General features: G+C 45.0%; 1 protein-coding gene across 3 annotated transcripts in view; it reads left to right on the top strand.

The window, feature by feature from the left end:
- PDE10A (phosphodiesterase 10A) overlaps window positions 1-17,966 on the top strand; it is a 374,774-nt gene that overhangs the window by 186,087 nt on the left and 170,721 nt on the right. The window contains exon 1 of one of the 3 annotated variants that reach the window (XM_075748558.1): window positions 2,124-3,313. The exons of 1 other annotated variant lie outside the window; for it this stretch is intronic. In XM_075748558.1, coding sequence (XP_075604673.1) covers window positions 2,461-3,313 — 853 coding nt within the window. In that variant the 5' untranslated portion in view covers window positions 2,124-2,460. Of the gene's footprint in view, window positions 1-2,123; window positions 3,314-17,966 lie in introns of those variants that run through there. One more of the 3 variants, XM_075748557.1, reaches the window with a different exon arrangement.

The following is a 17,966-nucleotide window of genomic DNA, read 5'->3' as shown; positions in this document are numbered from 1 at the left end:
TTTAAAATAAAACCCCAAAGCGTAGGTTTATATTGTTTTCCAAGCAGGAGTCGAAATTCGAAAGAAAAGAGCCTAATTTTGAACGGAAACAGGACGATTGCGGTAGTTCGGTGAGGATTCCCGCAGCCACCTGGGATCGCAGCCCTGCGAACGCAGCACCTGCAGTCACACCGGACGACGCGCAGCGTTGATCTCCGGGAAGGTAGAGGAGGAAAACAGAATCGCCCGCGTTTCGGGTGCCCTGTTGCCAACAGCAAAAGAAACATCTTTTCCGCGAATATCCGCAACGGTTTCCGCGGTACCTGCTCCCAGCCCCACTGAGCGGGGCAGTGCCGGCGTGCGGTGTGTCCCCGCCGCCGAGGAGCCGGTTCCCGCCGCCCCGCAACAAAATCTGCCGCCATGGGCACGGCGGCAGCCCCAGCCAGGCGGGTACAGCCGCGGCGGCCGCTTCTCCGCCCGCTGGCGGGCGGGAGCGCCGGGGGAACCGGCCGTCTACCTGAGGAGCGCGGTTTCCTCCGCCCCGTCCAGGTATTTCAGGGGACGAAGCCTCGGCGGGACGTCCTGCCGCGGCGGGGTGGCACTGCGGCGTGGGCCGGCCCAGCTGCACAGCGGAGCCCCGGGAGGCGCCCCCCGCGCTGGCGCTTGGCGCCGATGCTGCCCCGGAGGGAGCCAGGTGCTTTCAGCCCGGCGCTCGGGCAGTCGGCTCTGCGCTTCAGCGTCCCCTCTGAGGGCGAGGAGACCCCCCCGTTGCCCGGCAGCTGCCCGTCGGGCGAGGGGAGACGAAGGCAGGGCAGACCCCGACCAGGTGCGCGCCGCCGTCTCAGGGCGAGGGCGGGAGCGCTACGGGCTCTACGAGCCGCCCGGGTCACGAACGGTCCTGGCCGGTTAACGGCGCTGACAGGGCTGCGGGGCAAGGGTAGAGGCTGTCCCAGGAGGGGAGGGCGGCGGGCTCCCCGCTGCCCCGGCATTCCGTTAAGCTGACAGGCGGCGCGGGGCAACAGCTCCCCAACGGCCGCGTCCTGCTCGGCCCGGCCCGAAGGCAAGTGCACCGGCCTGGGGAGGCCGGGCTGAGGGGAGCCCCGCGGCAGCTTGGCGATGCCGGCGCTCCCCGCTGCCGGAGGTAAACTCCGGTAGAACTTGGACCTCCCCGCCCGCCTCTCGGCGGCGGCTGGCGCCCGGGGCAGAGCGAGTTCGGGACGAAAACGAAATACGTGAGCTGGGGGCTTCTAGCGCAGCGCTCAGCCCCGTTCCGTTCCGAGACCCCCCTCGGGCTTCCCTTGGCCCGGCGTTCCCCCGGCGGCTGCCCCGCAGAGGGATGCCGTAGAGCGGCCCGCCGAGACGCCGTGCCGCCAGGACGGCCGGGCTGGCGGGGCGGGGTGGCGAGGCGTCGGCCGAGGGGCCGGCACGGTGGCGGGACGCCCCTTCGAGGAGAGCGCGGCCGCCTGGCTGCTGCGGGGCGGGACGCCGTCTGCCCGGGGACCCCGCCATGGAGTCGGGGTGGCGGCTGGCCGGCGCGACGGGCTCAGCTGGTGAGCGCCGCCGCCTGTGCCAGTGGAGCAAGGCCGGTGGCGGCCCGGGAGCCACCCCGCACCTAGGGCTAGGGTCTGAGGTAGCCCCTCGGGAAGCCGAACGGGTTGGAGGGCTGGGGCTGAGGGCTAGGTGGCTGCAGGTGTGCCAAGCAGAGACGGGGGTGGGGCGGGGGGCTGAAGCAAACACGTGTGATGCGGGGCATCGGGGAAGGACTGTGCATCTCCGTGTAGGAACGGGGTTTTGACGCCCCACAGAAACGGAGGGGTAGCTCTCCGGCATCTTCATCCCAGGCGCCGCAGGGCGCCCGCCTTTTGATCTCGGTGACTGGAAATATCTGTTTAAAATAACGAGCCCGCATAGGGAGGATCTTTTCCTCGCGTCTCTCCCTGCGTTCCCTTTAGGTAAGCGCTGTGCCCGTAGCTCCTGTGTGTGCGCGCCTGGTAATGAGAGGAAGGGAGGCAGCCTGGGAAGCGCTGGCTCCGCCAGTGGGCGTTTTCTGGCGGCTGGGGCTGGTATTGGAAGCGGCACTGCAGTGATTCTATCTGCCTCTTTGCAGACGCGCACGCACATACGGGGCAATATTTGCCTCGCTCGAAGAAAATACAGATTGTTGCCGTTGTCTTGCTTTGAATGCGAGGTGGGAGCATGAGGAAAAACGGATTTTAAAAGGGGATCGGAACCGCTTGGCGGTCAGTAGCGCCCTGTCCCCTCCGGCCTAAAGGGGGAACGGAAATGTGAGGATTTTATGAGGGCGGGGAGCCGGGGTGCAGAGGAAATACTGCCCGGGGGTCGCTGGAGGGAACGAAGGACCGACTCGCGGTTGCCCCTCGTTTGGCTTCGTCCTTTCCGGCTTCCCCTTTCACTTTACTCCGGTATCTCTCCTAGACGTCCTGCCTTAAACTACCGCGAAAGGGAGGGAAGAGCGGAAGCATGTCCAACCCGGAGAAGCGGATCTTATCCCGCCCCTCGGCCCCCCTGGCTGCAGCACCCGGGGAAAAGCCCGGCTCCGGCAGCCACCCGCTCCACTCCCATGGCCAGAGCGGCGGAGGTGGAGGCAGCGGCGGGTCTCCTCCTCCTCCCCCCGCTCCTGGAGGCGGCTCGGCTGCCTGCAGCTCCCTCTCTCTCCTTCTAACAACCACCAGCAGCAGCAGGAGCCGCGCTGCAGGGACAGCCTCCTCCGCCGCCTCCGCCAGCATCGTCCCCAGAGCGGCAGCGGCTCCTTTCCTTGCTCCAATCCCCTCCTTTTCCTCCGCTTCTCCATCTTCTTTTTACTTCTTGCCGCCGCCTCCTCGTTTCCCCTCCTCGTCTTCCTTTAACCTCACAAGTCTCCAAGGGAGGGAAGGAGGAGGAGAGGCAGCGAGAGCGGCAGGAGGAGGAGGAGGAGGAAGAGATGTTGGCGGAGCAGCAGCAGCAGCAGCTCACTTGATCGCCCATCCAGGCGGCAGCGGCAGGAGGAGACTCTTCTGTTCTTCATCCATCCAGGGCTTGCTGCTCCGTTCCGCAGCCGGCGGCCCCCGGCAGCACCACTCCCGGCTCCTCCTCTCCCCAGCCGTCTCTCGCCCGTGGTCCTGCAATTCCCTCGGTGCTGCAGCCGCAGCAGCCCGCGGCGACGGGATCCGAGGAGGCGACGGCCCCGGCGGGAGCAGGACTCCTAGGCGGCAGCAGCGGCAGACAGGCGCCTTCTTCTCCTTCTCGTCTCCCCTGCTCCTAGGGCCAGACATGGAAGATGGATCTAATTCTGCAAGCTGCTTTAGGAGGTTTACGGACTGTTTCTTGAACACAAGTAGGTATCGGAGCGCTGTGCCCGGCGGCGGGTCGCGCGTGTCTCGGGGGGAGGCGAAGGGCTATGTCCGAGGCTGGGTGCATGCCTTGAGGAAAGGGCATTTCTTTGTGAGTGGGGGGGAGGCGAAGACACAAAGGGACCGTATACGTGGGGCGTGCGTGAACGCATGGAGGAGCGGCCGGGTGTGTATTGAGGATGCACGGACAAAGGGGATGCTCGATGTAACTGAGTGCTCTTTGTGGGAGCTAGCTGTTAACGCCTCGGGGATTTCGGCATCGTTTCGGGATCAGACAACTCTACGTGTATGTGTGTCAGCCTTTTACTGGGTGAATGCTTAATTTGCTCAGGAATGATACGGAAGGGAATGGAGACTTTCACCCCTACTTACTTGAAGTAGCAATAAGGAAGCGTCATGGTATCGGCGGTTGACAGAAAAGCGGCGGCGGACCGACAAGGGTGGAATCTATGGCTTCTTTCTGCATCCCCTGTCAGATCTGCCTCACGCCTGCAAATTCCGTGGCTCTGAACCGGCTTTGGTACTAGGTGCCTCCTTCCCCTGGCCGTGGCTCATTGCAAGGCGGGCGAGAAGCCGGAGAGGAAACATGTGCTCCTTGCTGTGGGGGGGGCTGGCGCTGTACCGGGGATAGTGACCGGCGGGCGGGGAGGGCAGAATAAAGGGGCATTGAGGCGCTCCACGAAGGGCGCTCCGCAGCGAGCCTCTTCCGCTCCTGCCGAAACCCTCGCCGGCTCCCACCGAGCCCAGACGCGGGGGAAGGGCGCGAGGCCGCGCTCGCCCCGTTTCGGGAGGCGGGAGTGGGGCGAGAGCAGCCGCTCGGCCTCTCGGTGCGGGGCTCGGCCAGTGCCCTCCCCGCGCTGGGCGGAGGAGCCCGGCGGCAGCGGGGGCCGCTGGCCGGCCCGAGCCGCTCAGGCGGGTTGTGAGAGTTGGGAGGAGGGTTTCGCATGGCAGAAACTCCCCCCCACCCCGTTCGTAGGGACGCGGCCCGGCTCCCCCTCGGGTGTCTCGCCCCGAGCCTGCCGCCGCCTTTCTCTCTCCGAGGCGTTTCACCGATACACCGCGCCCCGCCGGGTGGGCGCTCCCGGGGCTGTGGCGTCCCCGGAGCGGCCGGGGCCTCGGGCTGCCCATGTACTCCCGCCGGGAAATGTGCTGGGGTTCAGTTTGGGCGGGGGATTAATGAATTTCCAAGCGGAATGTGTATCTGGGCTGAAATACATCTCTCCTTATCAGAAACTTTTTTTTTTTCTCACCTAATGTTTTGATGCTTAGGGTGACTTCCATCAGCTGTGGTTATTTGGTTTTGGGGTTTTTGTTTGTTTTTTCTTCTTTTTGTGACAGTTTCTTAAATCATAGACTTATGCCTTAGTGTCCCTAAACTTGCATTCTAACCTGTTAGCATACTTTTATTAGGTGGCTTTTTGGATACAGATGAATAGTACATAGTTCATGCATGTATGTATTTTGGGGAGATGTGAGAATAAATATAGAGATGTCAGCTGAAACCTCATTATTTGTCTTACTGCCTTACAGCTGTCTTTAGCACAACAGCCTGCAAGCGTAGTAGTACTTGTTCTATGCTACCGTAGAGGTGAATAAAGTTTACTGTATATTTGCTGCATTGCCTTTTTGAAACTTTATTCAGTAGTTGATTATGTTACCAAGCCGCATCCTTGTTTAGTTTTGAGGCCTGAGGGGAACCCTAAGCTCATCCAGTTTTTGTGTTCTGTGTTTGGGAGGGGTAGAATGCTGCCATGCGTGTGGTACAACTCTGATGTTTTAAAATAAGTGGTCTTGGGAGCAAGGGACTGAGCCAGGGAATGTGTATCATGTAGGGCAATTCTCTCCTATGCTAGTCCAAGAAAAAGATGACACAGAAAACATCAGCTCTGTTCAAAACACCACTTTAAAAGCCGCAATGATTTCAACTTAAGCTATTTTATCAATACTTGAACACGAGAAACCTGGTCACCTTTGACTGATTGTGACCTCTGACTGAAGATTTTCCTGCTGGCGGGAAGGGAGCAGAACAGTTCTTTCCCGTGTGAGTTTACTGACGTCTAAGACGACATGCAGCTTCTTTCTCTGTGGAGACACTTTTCCATGCTCTGCAGCCTGCTCTCATGAAACTTTGAAGAACCTAAATGTCTGGTGTTTCTGTTCCTCTTTTGAATGATTTCTATTCCTCTTTTGAATGTGATTGAAACTGGCCAATGGGCTCAAAAGATACTAGTGAGGTCAGATGGACAGACATCCATGTGCGTCCATATATACATATGCGTAAACTTCCCTCCCTCCCTGAGCGATTGCATAAGTCTGATTTCCTTAGGAAACCAGGCTGAAAAAAGGAGTGGAGGGAAGTCAAACAAGATACTATTCAGTTCCAGTGCAGCTACTGCAAAGAGCACTTGTCCAACTGTTTGGAGTACCGTGCACAGTCCTGGTTACAGTGCAGCCGGAAGGCTATTATTGTTTTGAAGAGGATGAGATCATGTAGAACAATGAAGACAATGTGCTGCATCTCATAGCTTTTGTTTCCTGAATTGTATTTTAGATTCTAAATCATACATATGTACATATATAACCTGTTTGCCTTTAAAGATGAAAAAGTCTAAGTATTTTTACAGGGAAACAGAGGAGTTTTGTGGGGAAGAGAGTTGAGATGGGCTTTTTTGGAAGGGAGATTTAAAAGTGACCTAACAGAATCCCTAAGAACGGAAAACAATGAAATTGCTAGAGATGTAGTCTTTTTCCTTTGAGCTCTCTTGACTTAAATGCTCTCCAGTCAGGGTTTTGTTAGAAGGTTCTCGATATTATTAAAATTTTAGCTTCTGTAATACTCATCTTGTGCCGTATCTGGCTATTTTTGTTTTTAAGATTCTTAATAAAGCACTGGACTGGGCTGCAGAAGCTTACATGAACTTTGTGTGGTGTGTGTTTTTCTTAACTGTTCAAAATCTGTAACTCGGTGCATAACAGAGTGTTTTGAGAAACTTGTAGTAGCTAACATTCTGGATCAATTCTCCAGTGGCGTTCTACCATATTTAGGATACTTTAAGCTTCCAGGTTTCTGTGAAATGTCTTACCTTCAGGGGAGCATCCTGTGTTCCTTCCACAATCAAGGTTTCTCAAGCTATAGACGCGTAGCATATTTTGTCTGTGTCTCGTGCCTGTGAGTAGACTTACGAGTATTTTACAGTGTGCGGGCTTTCTGCTTGCCAGAGTATTATCAGTATATTCTGATTTTATACAGTTACCTTTTATCTGACTTTTTTTTTTTTTTTCCTGTGATACAGCAAGTTTGTCCTGCACCTTCATGTGCCAGATGCTAAGACTTTCCAATTGATACTTTCTTTAAGAAAGAGTAGATGTAGTAAGATCTGTAGTTGTGGAAGAAAACAGCAATTAAGGTTTAAATAAAGTTAAAAGTATTCCTGTTACCTGCACTAATGGGAAAGTTAATGTTGGCTTTACTCTCTTTCTTTTTTTCCTGGTCTGTGTATTCATTACTTGCAATCAGGGTTTTGTTAGCCAAGTGCTGATCTTCAGCAATGAATCCCATGTGTAAAGGTGGACAGGGTTTAGGTTTACAATTAAATCATCCTTAAAATTTAGATGCTGGTGTAGAAAATGGAATTGTCTCTGGTTTTCACCTCAGGGATTCTGGCTCCACATTAATTGAAAGCCAAATTGTCACTAAAGCAGCGTGTAATTATGATGGTAAGTGATGTCGTTCGGTGGCTCCCATCAGGATTGGTGTGTCATAATACCACACTTTGCATTAATGTATAGGAACACCATGTATCCTGGTCTGAAGCACTGCCATTCTATGTAGAGGGATAACGGACCAATGCGTAGGGCAGCCAGCGAGGAATGGCATGGAAAGGGAATGGGAACTGCCGACACAAGCAGTTTACAGTGAAGGAGGGTTGGTTTGTCCGAGTCGGGTATTTTTACAAATGGTTGTCTGTAAAGCACTCAGTTTACATCTGAAATAACTAATCCTCTGTCCCTTTGACTCCTCAGCTCTGCTGCCAACGTGATGGTTTGGGGGTACCTAGCACTTGTAGGCCTTGAGAAAGGAGGTAACGCCTTCACTGTTAACTCAGTAAGCTTGCTCCTCGTGTAAGATGGACTCTGAAGGCGTGGTTATGCACGGAGGGATAGTGTAGGTGAGTTGGGAGATAGTCTCTTTTTGTCACTTCTGCAAGGAGGATGGCAGCTCATTTAAGATTGTAAGACAAGGCTGGCAACTCCAGTCACTCCATTTGTGTCTTTCCTTTTGCTTGTGTTTAAGCTGTACTTGTCAGCTGGACGTGGTGAAAACCTGAAAGTGTAAAGATGAGCTTTTATTTCAGCATATATGTGACTTACTGACTTGATTTTGAAACGTTCATGTTAAAAGTTCATCTAGGGCATACATTTGGCTTACTTGCTTTTTAACTCTTCTATTGTACAGATCAGTACAACAGTACCTTTTGTTCAGTTTTAAGATTTTGTGCTGTATTCTAATACAAATACATTATGCCTAACATTCTCTTGGTATCCTCAATTCGTGAACTTAGTTTTGGATTAAGAAAATAAGAATGAGAGTCTCTGTGTGTAGATTTATAACTTGGAAATGGCTTATGCAGCTTGCTGGTTGATGTTAACCTTGTCTGTGATTAAAATTATATTTCAGTTTGGTGAGGCTAATATGAGAAATTTTTTAATGCTACTTTAAAAAGTATTATAGTTTCAAGTAATTATGCTTAATACTCTAAAATTCAGTGTTTTTAACAATATTCTAGTTTTTGCACTTTTAGCACTATTATCGTATTCTAAAAGAAAGCTAAGATCATAAGTAAAAAATAATACATATATATAGAAAGGAAAAAAGCTATTTGGGTTTTTTTTGTTTGTTTGTTTTGTTTTTATACTCCCTCTGCTGGCTGTTTCAATTACAGGTACCTGTACTTGAACTTTGTTACTAAATCCTTTATTAAAGATACTAAGCCTTTATGGTTTTATCAAATGAGCAGTAATGTGTATTGATTTCAGTCTGTATTTAAAATACAAAAAAGGTCTATAATTGTTAAATGAAGAAACAGTATTTGTGGGCGTGGAAAATTTGACACCTGTTTTATGGAGCAATGTTTTCATTTTTGTTATACCTTGTATCAATTTGAACTCTAAAAACAATTGGATCTTTTGATCCATGGGCCACATCTTCACCAGTAAATATCACAGAAATAACAATTCATATATTGTTCCAAAAGATTTAGTTATCTATTTTATTTATTGTAATAAATTTACTGCCCAGCTTTGAAGAACAGCTGTGGCAAAACCTAAATAATTATGCTATGTTTTGTTATGTTAAAAAAACAAATTATCATTCACGAGTTTGACTTCCGTCTACGTAATTAGCTACAAGGCTGCACTCAAAGTATTCTGTACATGTAATGGATAATCTCTTAAGATACTTGTTTTAGGTCACTGGTGTGCAGTAGTGTTCATCCAAAATATTTGTAGCACTCAAAAAATATAATTCTTAGGAACTTCAGAGATCACATACAAAGATTGCTGTATATATTATTGAAATGAAGCCATTGCATTCCCCATGGGTGTCAGTTGTGGTTAAAATTGTTCAATATTTGTTGTTTATATTTCTGCTAAAGATCCAGACTTTGCTATGTAACGTGTCCTCACTTGTGCTTGTACTTGACTTCCCACTGTCAGAGTTTGAAGAGTGCCACCTACTGATTGACAGCTCCTTACAGGACTTGGTTCCCCTGCCATCTGAAGGCTCTCACAGCTCAGCCTCGCTTATCTTGTGGGATGTGACAAGTTGATGTGGTTGAACGTGGCAGCCCTGTTAAATCAAACCTCAGCTTTGACCTCTTCTATTAAATGATGCTATTTTTTCTTTCTAATTTGTTTCAAGGTGAGGGGACAGAATTTTCATCCTGGGAGGTGGGCTTCCCCACTCCGCCCTTGTCCCCTTTTTAAAAGCTTGTGAGAAAGTGGCATATTTCTGTGCTTTCATCATCACTTCTTCTCAAGCTGTCACAATTAGCGTGGGAGAAACCAGCCTGGCTGATGTTTATAGAAGACTTTGGCTTCTGCTATGCCAGACAATGTATTGATGTGTTGCACACTCATATGAGACAGTTCAAAAGGCAGGTAACAGACTCGCAGTCATGACTTTATTAACAAATGAACATTCCAAAATGCTCATGATGTGTTTGTTTTTGCAGGGGAGAAGGACAATCTGATTAACAAGTTTTAAAATTTTATGGTAAATTGATGAATTCATCTTTACTGTTAGTGTACACTGAGAACCCTTTATTTCAACTTCGAAGTATGCTAATTATGTTCTTGGGGGAAAAAAAACTTGGCAAGAGTATGAATTAGTTCAAAAAAGTGTCTCATTTACATATTTACAAGGAACTCCTTTATTTCACAGTTCTTTTTATATATCCTTTTCCCAGTGATTTAGCGCCATAGGAAGCTTGCTTAATTCCCAGCTACTAAACACCTCATCATAGGTGGCATTAAGAAGAAAAAATAATATGTTTCCAAATTTCCTATTATCTTGAAAACTACATTGATAGCAAGTTTTAGTCTGGGTAAATGAGATTTTTAACAATAAAATGTCATATCACAAAGAGATGCCAAATCTTATGGCTCAATAGGACTAGAATTGGGTTCTCTGTATCACTTGAAGGCTTTTCAAGGTAGTTCTGTCTTAAGAATACCAAAAGAGAAGGCTTTTGGATGTTACTTACTGCCTTTAGAGAACTCATACTGATTTTAGTGATTTCTAATTAAAATAATAATAAAAAACCTCAACACAGAGGCATCAGTAGTAATCTCACCTTCTTTGATGTTGGGACCCAAAGAAGAGGTTGTCAGGATCTGAGAGCAGTTAATCCACCTTCCTTCTGGAAACTGTGAAGATTTAATGCTTTCATTAGCACTTATTGATCTGATTCCTTGTTTCTGCAGTATCAACAAACTCCTGTGCAGCTGAGCTGTATTTCTCTCAACAAAGTTTATTCAGCTGTTAATAATTGCAACATTCTTCCTTCCTCTTACCCTTCCACTTGCATCAAAAAGAAATCCCCTAATGTCAAGCCACAAGTAGTTCCTAAAGGAAAGAAAACTTTCGCAGCTGAAGTTCTAACAACTTTGTACAGAAACCTTGCATCTCTAATCCTTCTGATCCATACGTACCCAAAATTAGCTGCTGACAAGCATTGCCACGTTCATCTTTTACTGTTTTACTGTTTACTTTGCTTCACCCTGTGGGGAAATTTCTTAATTGGCAGGAAAGATGCCACTGTCTTTGCCCTGGATATTTTAGTAGCATTTCTGCAACATTGGGGTGTTCTGCTGGTTCAGACAATAAGATGCTTAACCTGAATTATGGCAGCTAAATGTGTGTCCTGTTTATTCTTTTGAAGTTTTCTTCGCTGCCTAATTTTATTTCCCTGTTGTATTTCTTCCATAATGTCTTCTTTTATTTATTTCCAAACTGGGTAAAATTACTACCCTGGCTTCTAATGATCTTGGACTTATTCTAAAAAAAAAAGAGAGAAAAATTATGTGCCTTAGTATTTCACTAATGATTTTTTTCCCTAACACATAGCAGTTAAGTTTATGATAACTCATTCTTTTACTTACACTGGGTTTTTTTGTGTTTATATTTTGGTTTTCTTTCATGCATATACAGATACCTTGGCAACTTCTTCAGAGTGAATTCCTTCTTGGAACATAGCTCTGTCGGCAGTGCTTTCTTTGCATGGCTTTCTCTTTCTTTCAGTTATATCTGTATTTTCGGCTTAATATTATTTCCTCCTTGTCCACCCATCAGCTTACTTTAGCTGATGTTTCCTTCTTGATTGCTGAATTGCGTTGATTTTGTTCCTTCCTGCACTGGGCCTGTTTTCTTACACTGTCCTTTTTACAATGTTCTTATTTTCCCCTACTGCTTTGGTTGTTTGAAGGCACTACCCTGCTGTTACTCTTCTTCTGGTGTAGTTCACTTCGACTGTATTGTGGTGGTGGTTTTTTTTGTCGGGGTTGGGGTTTTTTTTTTTTGTTAACACTAAATTTTGCATGGCAGTTTGAAAACTCTTGATATGTGTTACGTATTTGCAGTGACTCATTCTATTTCCTAATCTGCCACTGTCTGCCCAGCCCTAAATGTGATGTCAGTAGAGATTTTTTCTAACTTTTTTTTTTTTAAGCAAACGTAGGTCTGATGAAAGTTACTGTTTGATGTAACAGGAAACTGAACTAATCTGTTCTCAAAACAGGCACTGCCTTAGCCAGTGTGCTCAGGTTTCATCATGCCAGGCTCCCGTGTTTCATGTTTGTGAGCAAATTGCTTTGGTGTGGATGTGTCTCACTGATCCTGTTTCTTCGCACTTCAGTTTTCACCAGTAAAGACTCCTGAGACAGCTAATACCCTTGAGAAGCTGCTTTTTTAATGAATCTTGAATCTTGCATGTAGTTCTGTGGCCTTCAGTTCATGATTATGAATGCAAGAGGGTCTTGGGATTAGAGGTGCCCTTTTGAGAAGTGCTTTCAAGATGTCAGAGAGTATGGGTGACCTGCAATCTCCAATGTTTATAAAACAGTGCATTCCCCTTAATTTCTGGCCTAGCTCTTGTGATGGCAGAGAGAATAGGATCATCTGGCATGTTGTAGGAACTTTCATAGGCTGTTTGTGGGTAGGAATGTGCTTGTAGATTGCCTGTTTCTTTCAAACCTTTTTTGGACTTTTGTTGGAGCTATATGCAGTGCTTATACTTTTGAACTAAGCACACAGAGGATGTGGGCTCAAGCTCTAGCCCTCTTTGTTCTGCTTAATTTTTAGTGTGCTCCTTGGTCCAGTTTAGACTGATGCCTAACTGCCTGCATGTGCCCTGAGAGACACAATATGGGGACTCTTCCCAAAAGGCAGCGGGAATGGTACTCGTCTCTCCCGACCTTGTGTAAATAGAGTTTAGCGAACACAAGTTGTGTCATGCCCCTTTACTTTGTGGCTAGAGAACAGGCTCTGGGTTGCTTTATTGACTCGCACAGGGACAAAGCCATATGGACCAGCAGAGGAATCTTTATGCTTTTTGTGGCACTAGGGCGGACCAAGTTCTGCAAAGTCCTGAATGAAGGATGTGTTCAGTGAATAAGGGATCGTTGCTGGAGGACATGACTAGCTGCCTGACTTCTGTGCAATCATGTAGTTTGCCTGTGTCTATTTCCTTAACTTGCTGCTTTGGAAGGCTTCTTAAGTTGTGGCTAAAATTTGTAAATGAATGTTTGTAGGGGAATGAGAAGACACAAAGTTTGTCAGTTGACAAGGATGAATGAGGAGCGTGGGGTGATATCACTTGTCTTATGTTAATGAAAAATGATGGAGATTTAGCCATCTGTGGCAGTATTATTGAAGGGGTAGAAATCAGAAACAGAAAAAGGAGAATGGTAAGAGAAGTTTAATATTTTTATTGCTCAAAGGAATGCGATTACAGCAGAATAAAATATTCATCCTTATAGGGAAAGCTATTTATAAACTCTGAGAGGTTTCTTTTGGGGTAGATGAAAGACTTGATATGTAAATATCTCTCAGCAAATCATCAAATTTTGAAGAAATCTTTTCACTGAAATATAAGATTTCACTGAAGTGTAAGATTACTTTTTGTTTTTTAAGATTATGGGTTATTTCTCCTTTTAATGTCACAAATGCTTTCTTTCTGCTTAACTATAGTTTTTTCTTCTTTTTACTAACAATATAAATGGTGCCTGGTGAATCTTATCTAGTTTATGTATGTACTTACAGATAACCTTTAATTTATTTCTTCACTTTTTGTAGCTTAATATTATCTTCACTGATTGGCCAACTACTATTTGACAATGTCTTGTGCATGCCAGCTGGCCATGTCTTTTACCATTATTTTACTAGGTCACACTGAAAGTTTTACTGTTCTACCCTGTTTTGTTTTGGTTTGTGGGTTTTTGTTTTTTGTTTTTTGGGTTTTTTTTAAAGTTTTCTTTGTGATTTAGTAACTTATACACCTTGTTCCTGTTTTTTCTAACAGTTTATTAAAGCATAAATCTGGCTACATGTAGAGCACATGCTCCTTCACTTTCTCTCTTAAAATGAATCGTCTTGGATGGCTCTAGCCATGGATATGTTGTGAGCATAGCTAACATCACTGTGTCTGGTTACTTTGCTGATGGTGACCTCTTACTTGTCCACAACAAGCCTTGATTCTTGTTTACAAAATAATGTTGCAGTTGTTATCTTCTGATTTGGCTGCAAGGCTAATTTTTTTTATTTGTTTTTGTTCAATGAGCTGTGTGTACCTTTTTTAAAAAAAATGTTGAACTACTCTCTTAGCACTTTGCAACATCTTGTTTTAACAACTTGTGTTTAATCAAAGCAACTAGCCATTCTGCTGTGCCAAGAAACACTTTTTGCCAAGCACTTGTAAAGGAGGTTTTTGTTTTTCTTGTTTGACAACAATTCTTTTGGTGTTTATGGAGCTGAAGGGAGGAATGGCAGGGAAGTTGAAATCTGCTATATATATCAAAATTAAAAAGAGAACATGAGAACAGTTCTGCACTTATATTGAGCAATAATGGAATATTGAAATTGTTTCGCTAAAACATATGTTGGTAAGTGGAAAGTGACTTAAGCTTTGTTTAAATATAGAAATGTCCTGTGCTGAGCTTCAGTTTGGAACTTAAAAATGAGTTGTCAAACTAATTTGAAAGACTGTATAAAGACTTTTATATTGGCTTATACTAATATTATTTTGGTAGGTTTTAGATGTCTTGGAGGTGAGTTCTTACAGACCTACTAGTGGCAGCTGTGAGATCTAACCTATCCTTCTCTGCTCAAAGTCGCTACCAGCTCAGCAGAGGTAGCAGAAGAAAGGCTCAAGCATATTGCCTGGCCTCCTAACCTGTATTGCATGCAGAGGTTAATTTATGCTGATATATTGAGCTTGTAGGCTGCTGTGATGAACAAACTACAAAAGTGACCTTGGGTCCTACTCATGTGCTGGTAACCTCTGGAAGCGGGTTGCAAGAGGCTGTTAGGAGCGATGAGGGCATAAGCTACTACACTTACTTGCTTCCTTCCCCTTTCTGTCTGTTAATGCTGGAACATGTCTGACTCCAAAGCAAGCTGTTTCAGGGAGCCGAGATGGTAGGTGCCTGTTGACTCTGTCTGGTGTAGGGTAAGTTTTTCTGCTGGTTAACTTACTGCATGTGTTGAGTGTGGAAGTCAGAGGATTACCAGTGCTGTTGGGAAAACAAGCCACGTCAGCACATTGCTGGGAGCTGATGAGAGGATAACCCCTTTCATGAGCAGCTCATCTTAGATCAGCTTGGCTGTACTTGATACAGTTACGCCATAGTTTTGTGGTCACTTGAAGTTCACATAAACTAACCCTTCTGTTTAAAGAAATGGCCTAGTTCCTCCTTAACGCTGCTCTTTCCTATACGTGTGTACTCCTGCCTTGTGCAGGCACGTTCATGTGGCCCCATGGTGATCTAGATTGAGGAGCTGCTCTCAATTAAAACAGACCAAGTTTAAAAAGGGAGAAGATGCATGTCTTAAAGTGTCATAAACCTATGAAAATAAGTTGAAGTGCATGTTTAAAAGGTGTTATTTAAGGTGGAAGTGTCCTTCCAAGATGGCAAAATCTACATTACATAAATCATACTATTTCCCCATCTTGGAAGCCAGCTTTATGAAGGTCTCTACTTGCATACTCAGTTAGTGATTTTGCTTTGGTTTATTCCCCCCCCCCCGCCATGACTTTTACTTTGCTTGCTCAGTGTTTTACTCAGCCCAGAATGTGCGTGATGTTCATGATAGGAAGTGTTACTTGGAATCTTTTTTTTTTTTTTTTTTTTCTTAGCAAAACCTGAATCCTTCTAATTGTATAGTGAAGACCCTCCACAGTGCATGGAGTTGCTAGCTGTCTTATGGGCAACGAACTAGTGGTGGTTGCATGAAAGATTTGTGGGCATGAAATATTTTTGTGTGTGTGCTATGAGGCAATCTTAGACTCTTGACACTTGCATATTACTGAATAATGTGAAAGGGATTAGATAGAAGTACAAGAATATCTACTAGTTCTGTGTATGTCAGTGACTGGAGATTACCTGAAATACTGATATCCACCACCACCCCTCAAGTGCTGGGTGAGCACTGACGAGTTCTCCCAACAAACCTGGAAGTTTTCTAAATAAGAAGATTGTCTGAATCTTAGACAACATGGGCATCTCTGTCATATTTCCACACAGTTGGGGAAACCATTTCAAATTAGATGAGTGGCTACTAAGTGCAAAAATGGCAGAGCCACAATGAGACTTTATGACATGGCTTCTAATGTAGTGATCCATCTACCAGATGGCAGTGCTTTGGTGATCTAAGGAGAATGTTGTGTTGCTGTAGCTTCCAGTGACTTCACTTGGTGTTGTGTTTATTGTCTTCTGTAAAAAGCTCCTGGACACTGGGGATCTAGGAGCTTTGAATGAAAAATGTAATGGTGCATTGTTGTCCTCAAGGCCAACAGTGAAACCAGCTTAAACATGCTTGTATTAAAACCATAAAATGGGGTAGTGATTAGTTTTGATTAGTCTTACTGCTGCCACTTTTCTAAGATAAATTTTCATTGAGGAAAGAATTACTGTTTTATCAAATAGCATTATCTTAACTGAGAAATGGTAAGAACAGTAAAGACGACAAGTCTACCTCACCAGCATCAATAAGACTAGGGAGAGAAAAAAGATGGAAGAGAAGACAGAACTGCACTTTGATAATGTGATGTTTTTTGTAGATGTTTTCATAACTCAAACCTGCATCTTTGCTTCATTGGGGAAGTCTTTGTGAAACTACTTAAGAGCTCTTGAACTTCAAAATTATTACTGGTTTTTTTTTTTTGGAAGAAGTATCAGTAAAGGGTGAAAATAAGGAGAAATAGATAAGCATGTTTAAAATCTTATAGCGACTGTACAGTAATGTGTCTTCAGTCTGGATGATGGTTACTGATACCTTCCTTTGCTGCTGTTCAGTGTCCATGCTGTTATTTACATGCAAAAGCATGGAGAGCAGTGACTTCTTATCTTGTACTGCTGGAGGTTATATGTAGTCCTTTACTTACTGATGTCTTTTATATTGTTTGGCTGTCAAAATCTGCATGTGAAGATTTAGTCCTTCAGGTTTATCAACTGATCAGCTGATGCACAGATCAGTGTACCTTCTGAGTACGGTCTTGGGATTATTTATTTACTTTTTAGCAGTTTATTTCTATCCCACACTTGTTTGGTAATAATGCTGTTCTGAAAAAAAATAGCTATGTATTTATTAATTATTAATGTATTTAAGTAAAACACTGTAAAACAATGCTTTCTTTTTTTGGAGCAATGCATAATTTGGGTACCACTCAAAGTGCTGCTCTCCTGTTTTACATGTCTTCATGTTTTCAGCTACTTTGCTTGTGTGGTTTTTCCGCTGAAACACTGGGAATCATTCAACTCTGCAACTGTGACAGAGCAATTCAATTTAAGACAAAGACCAATAACCTCTAAACCCCAAGCAATTCAGTGCACACTAGATCTGAAGTCTGGCTATTCCTGCAGCTTTTTCTTCTGTCTTTCCTTCTTCCACACATTTCTTTCTGCCCAGCCTTTGTGCTCCCTGGAACCTTTGTTGTCTAACAACGTGGGCAAAACTTCTTTTAGTGGCCACTTGTCCATGTCTCTGGTTTTCCTAGCTGCTGGTTTTCATGAATGCATCTCATATGTGTATTGTTTGGTCAAATTTGACAGTAATTAGTCATAAGGTAAAAATGTATCCGTGGGACAAATTTTGCAGCTGAAAAGCCAGTAAGACAATTATGTGTCTCGTTTCTTTTGACCTTCTAAAGATTTGTTGGGTTTTGTTGTTGCATCTTTATTAGCTCTCTCAATAACATTAAGGTTCTATTAATGATGACTCTAATTTCTTTGAATTCCTAAAGATTTTAATGTTTCAGGCACAAGGCAGAGATACATAGCTTCTGAGAGAGAGGTCAATGATGTTTTCAGTAGCTTCTTCCTTCTCAAGTGTAATTTACCAAGGGACTCTGCAACCGAGTCATCGTGATGGGAAGTACATCTCAACTGATGTAATGCATTTGTGTTTCCTGGAAACAGAACAAAATCTCAGCCCTACTCCGTTTAATGCAAGATTTGTCATTGATTTCAGTTGCCATGATATTTACTCCTATCGTTTGATCTTTTTGTTGTAATGGGTTGTTCATGCTTTATGAATCCAATTTCCTGGCATCAGTCCCTCAAAGCAGCGTTGAAAGTTTTTATTCATGAAGAGTATTTTTACAAAATATTTTGAAATATGGTGCAGCCAAGTCTGATTTCAACAGAACTTCTAGTCTCTTCCTCTGCTGACTATGCTAAAGCAGGGAATGAACATAATTGATACAGCAAGAGGGACTAGGTACATAAAGCTGGATAGACTTGATAGATAAATTCTTCAAATAGATTAAATATTTATCTAATGGATATTACTCCTGTCAGGAATGTATTTTCTGATGAAGATACATTGTTTCTTCTCAGTCTGTCTTGGAAACTAAAATGCAT

The sequence above is a fragment of the Balearica regulorum genome, chromosome 3 (assembly GCF_011004875.1).
Source record: "Balearica regulorum gibbericeps isolate bBalReg1 chromosome 3, bBalReg1.pri, whole genome shotgun sequence".
Taxonomy (NCBI): domain Eukaryota; kingdom Metazoa; phylum Chordata; class Aves; order Gruiformes; family Gruidae; genus Balearica; species Balearica regulorum.
This window is presented reverse-complemented; position numbering and strand designations above follow the sequence as displayed.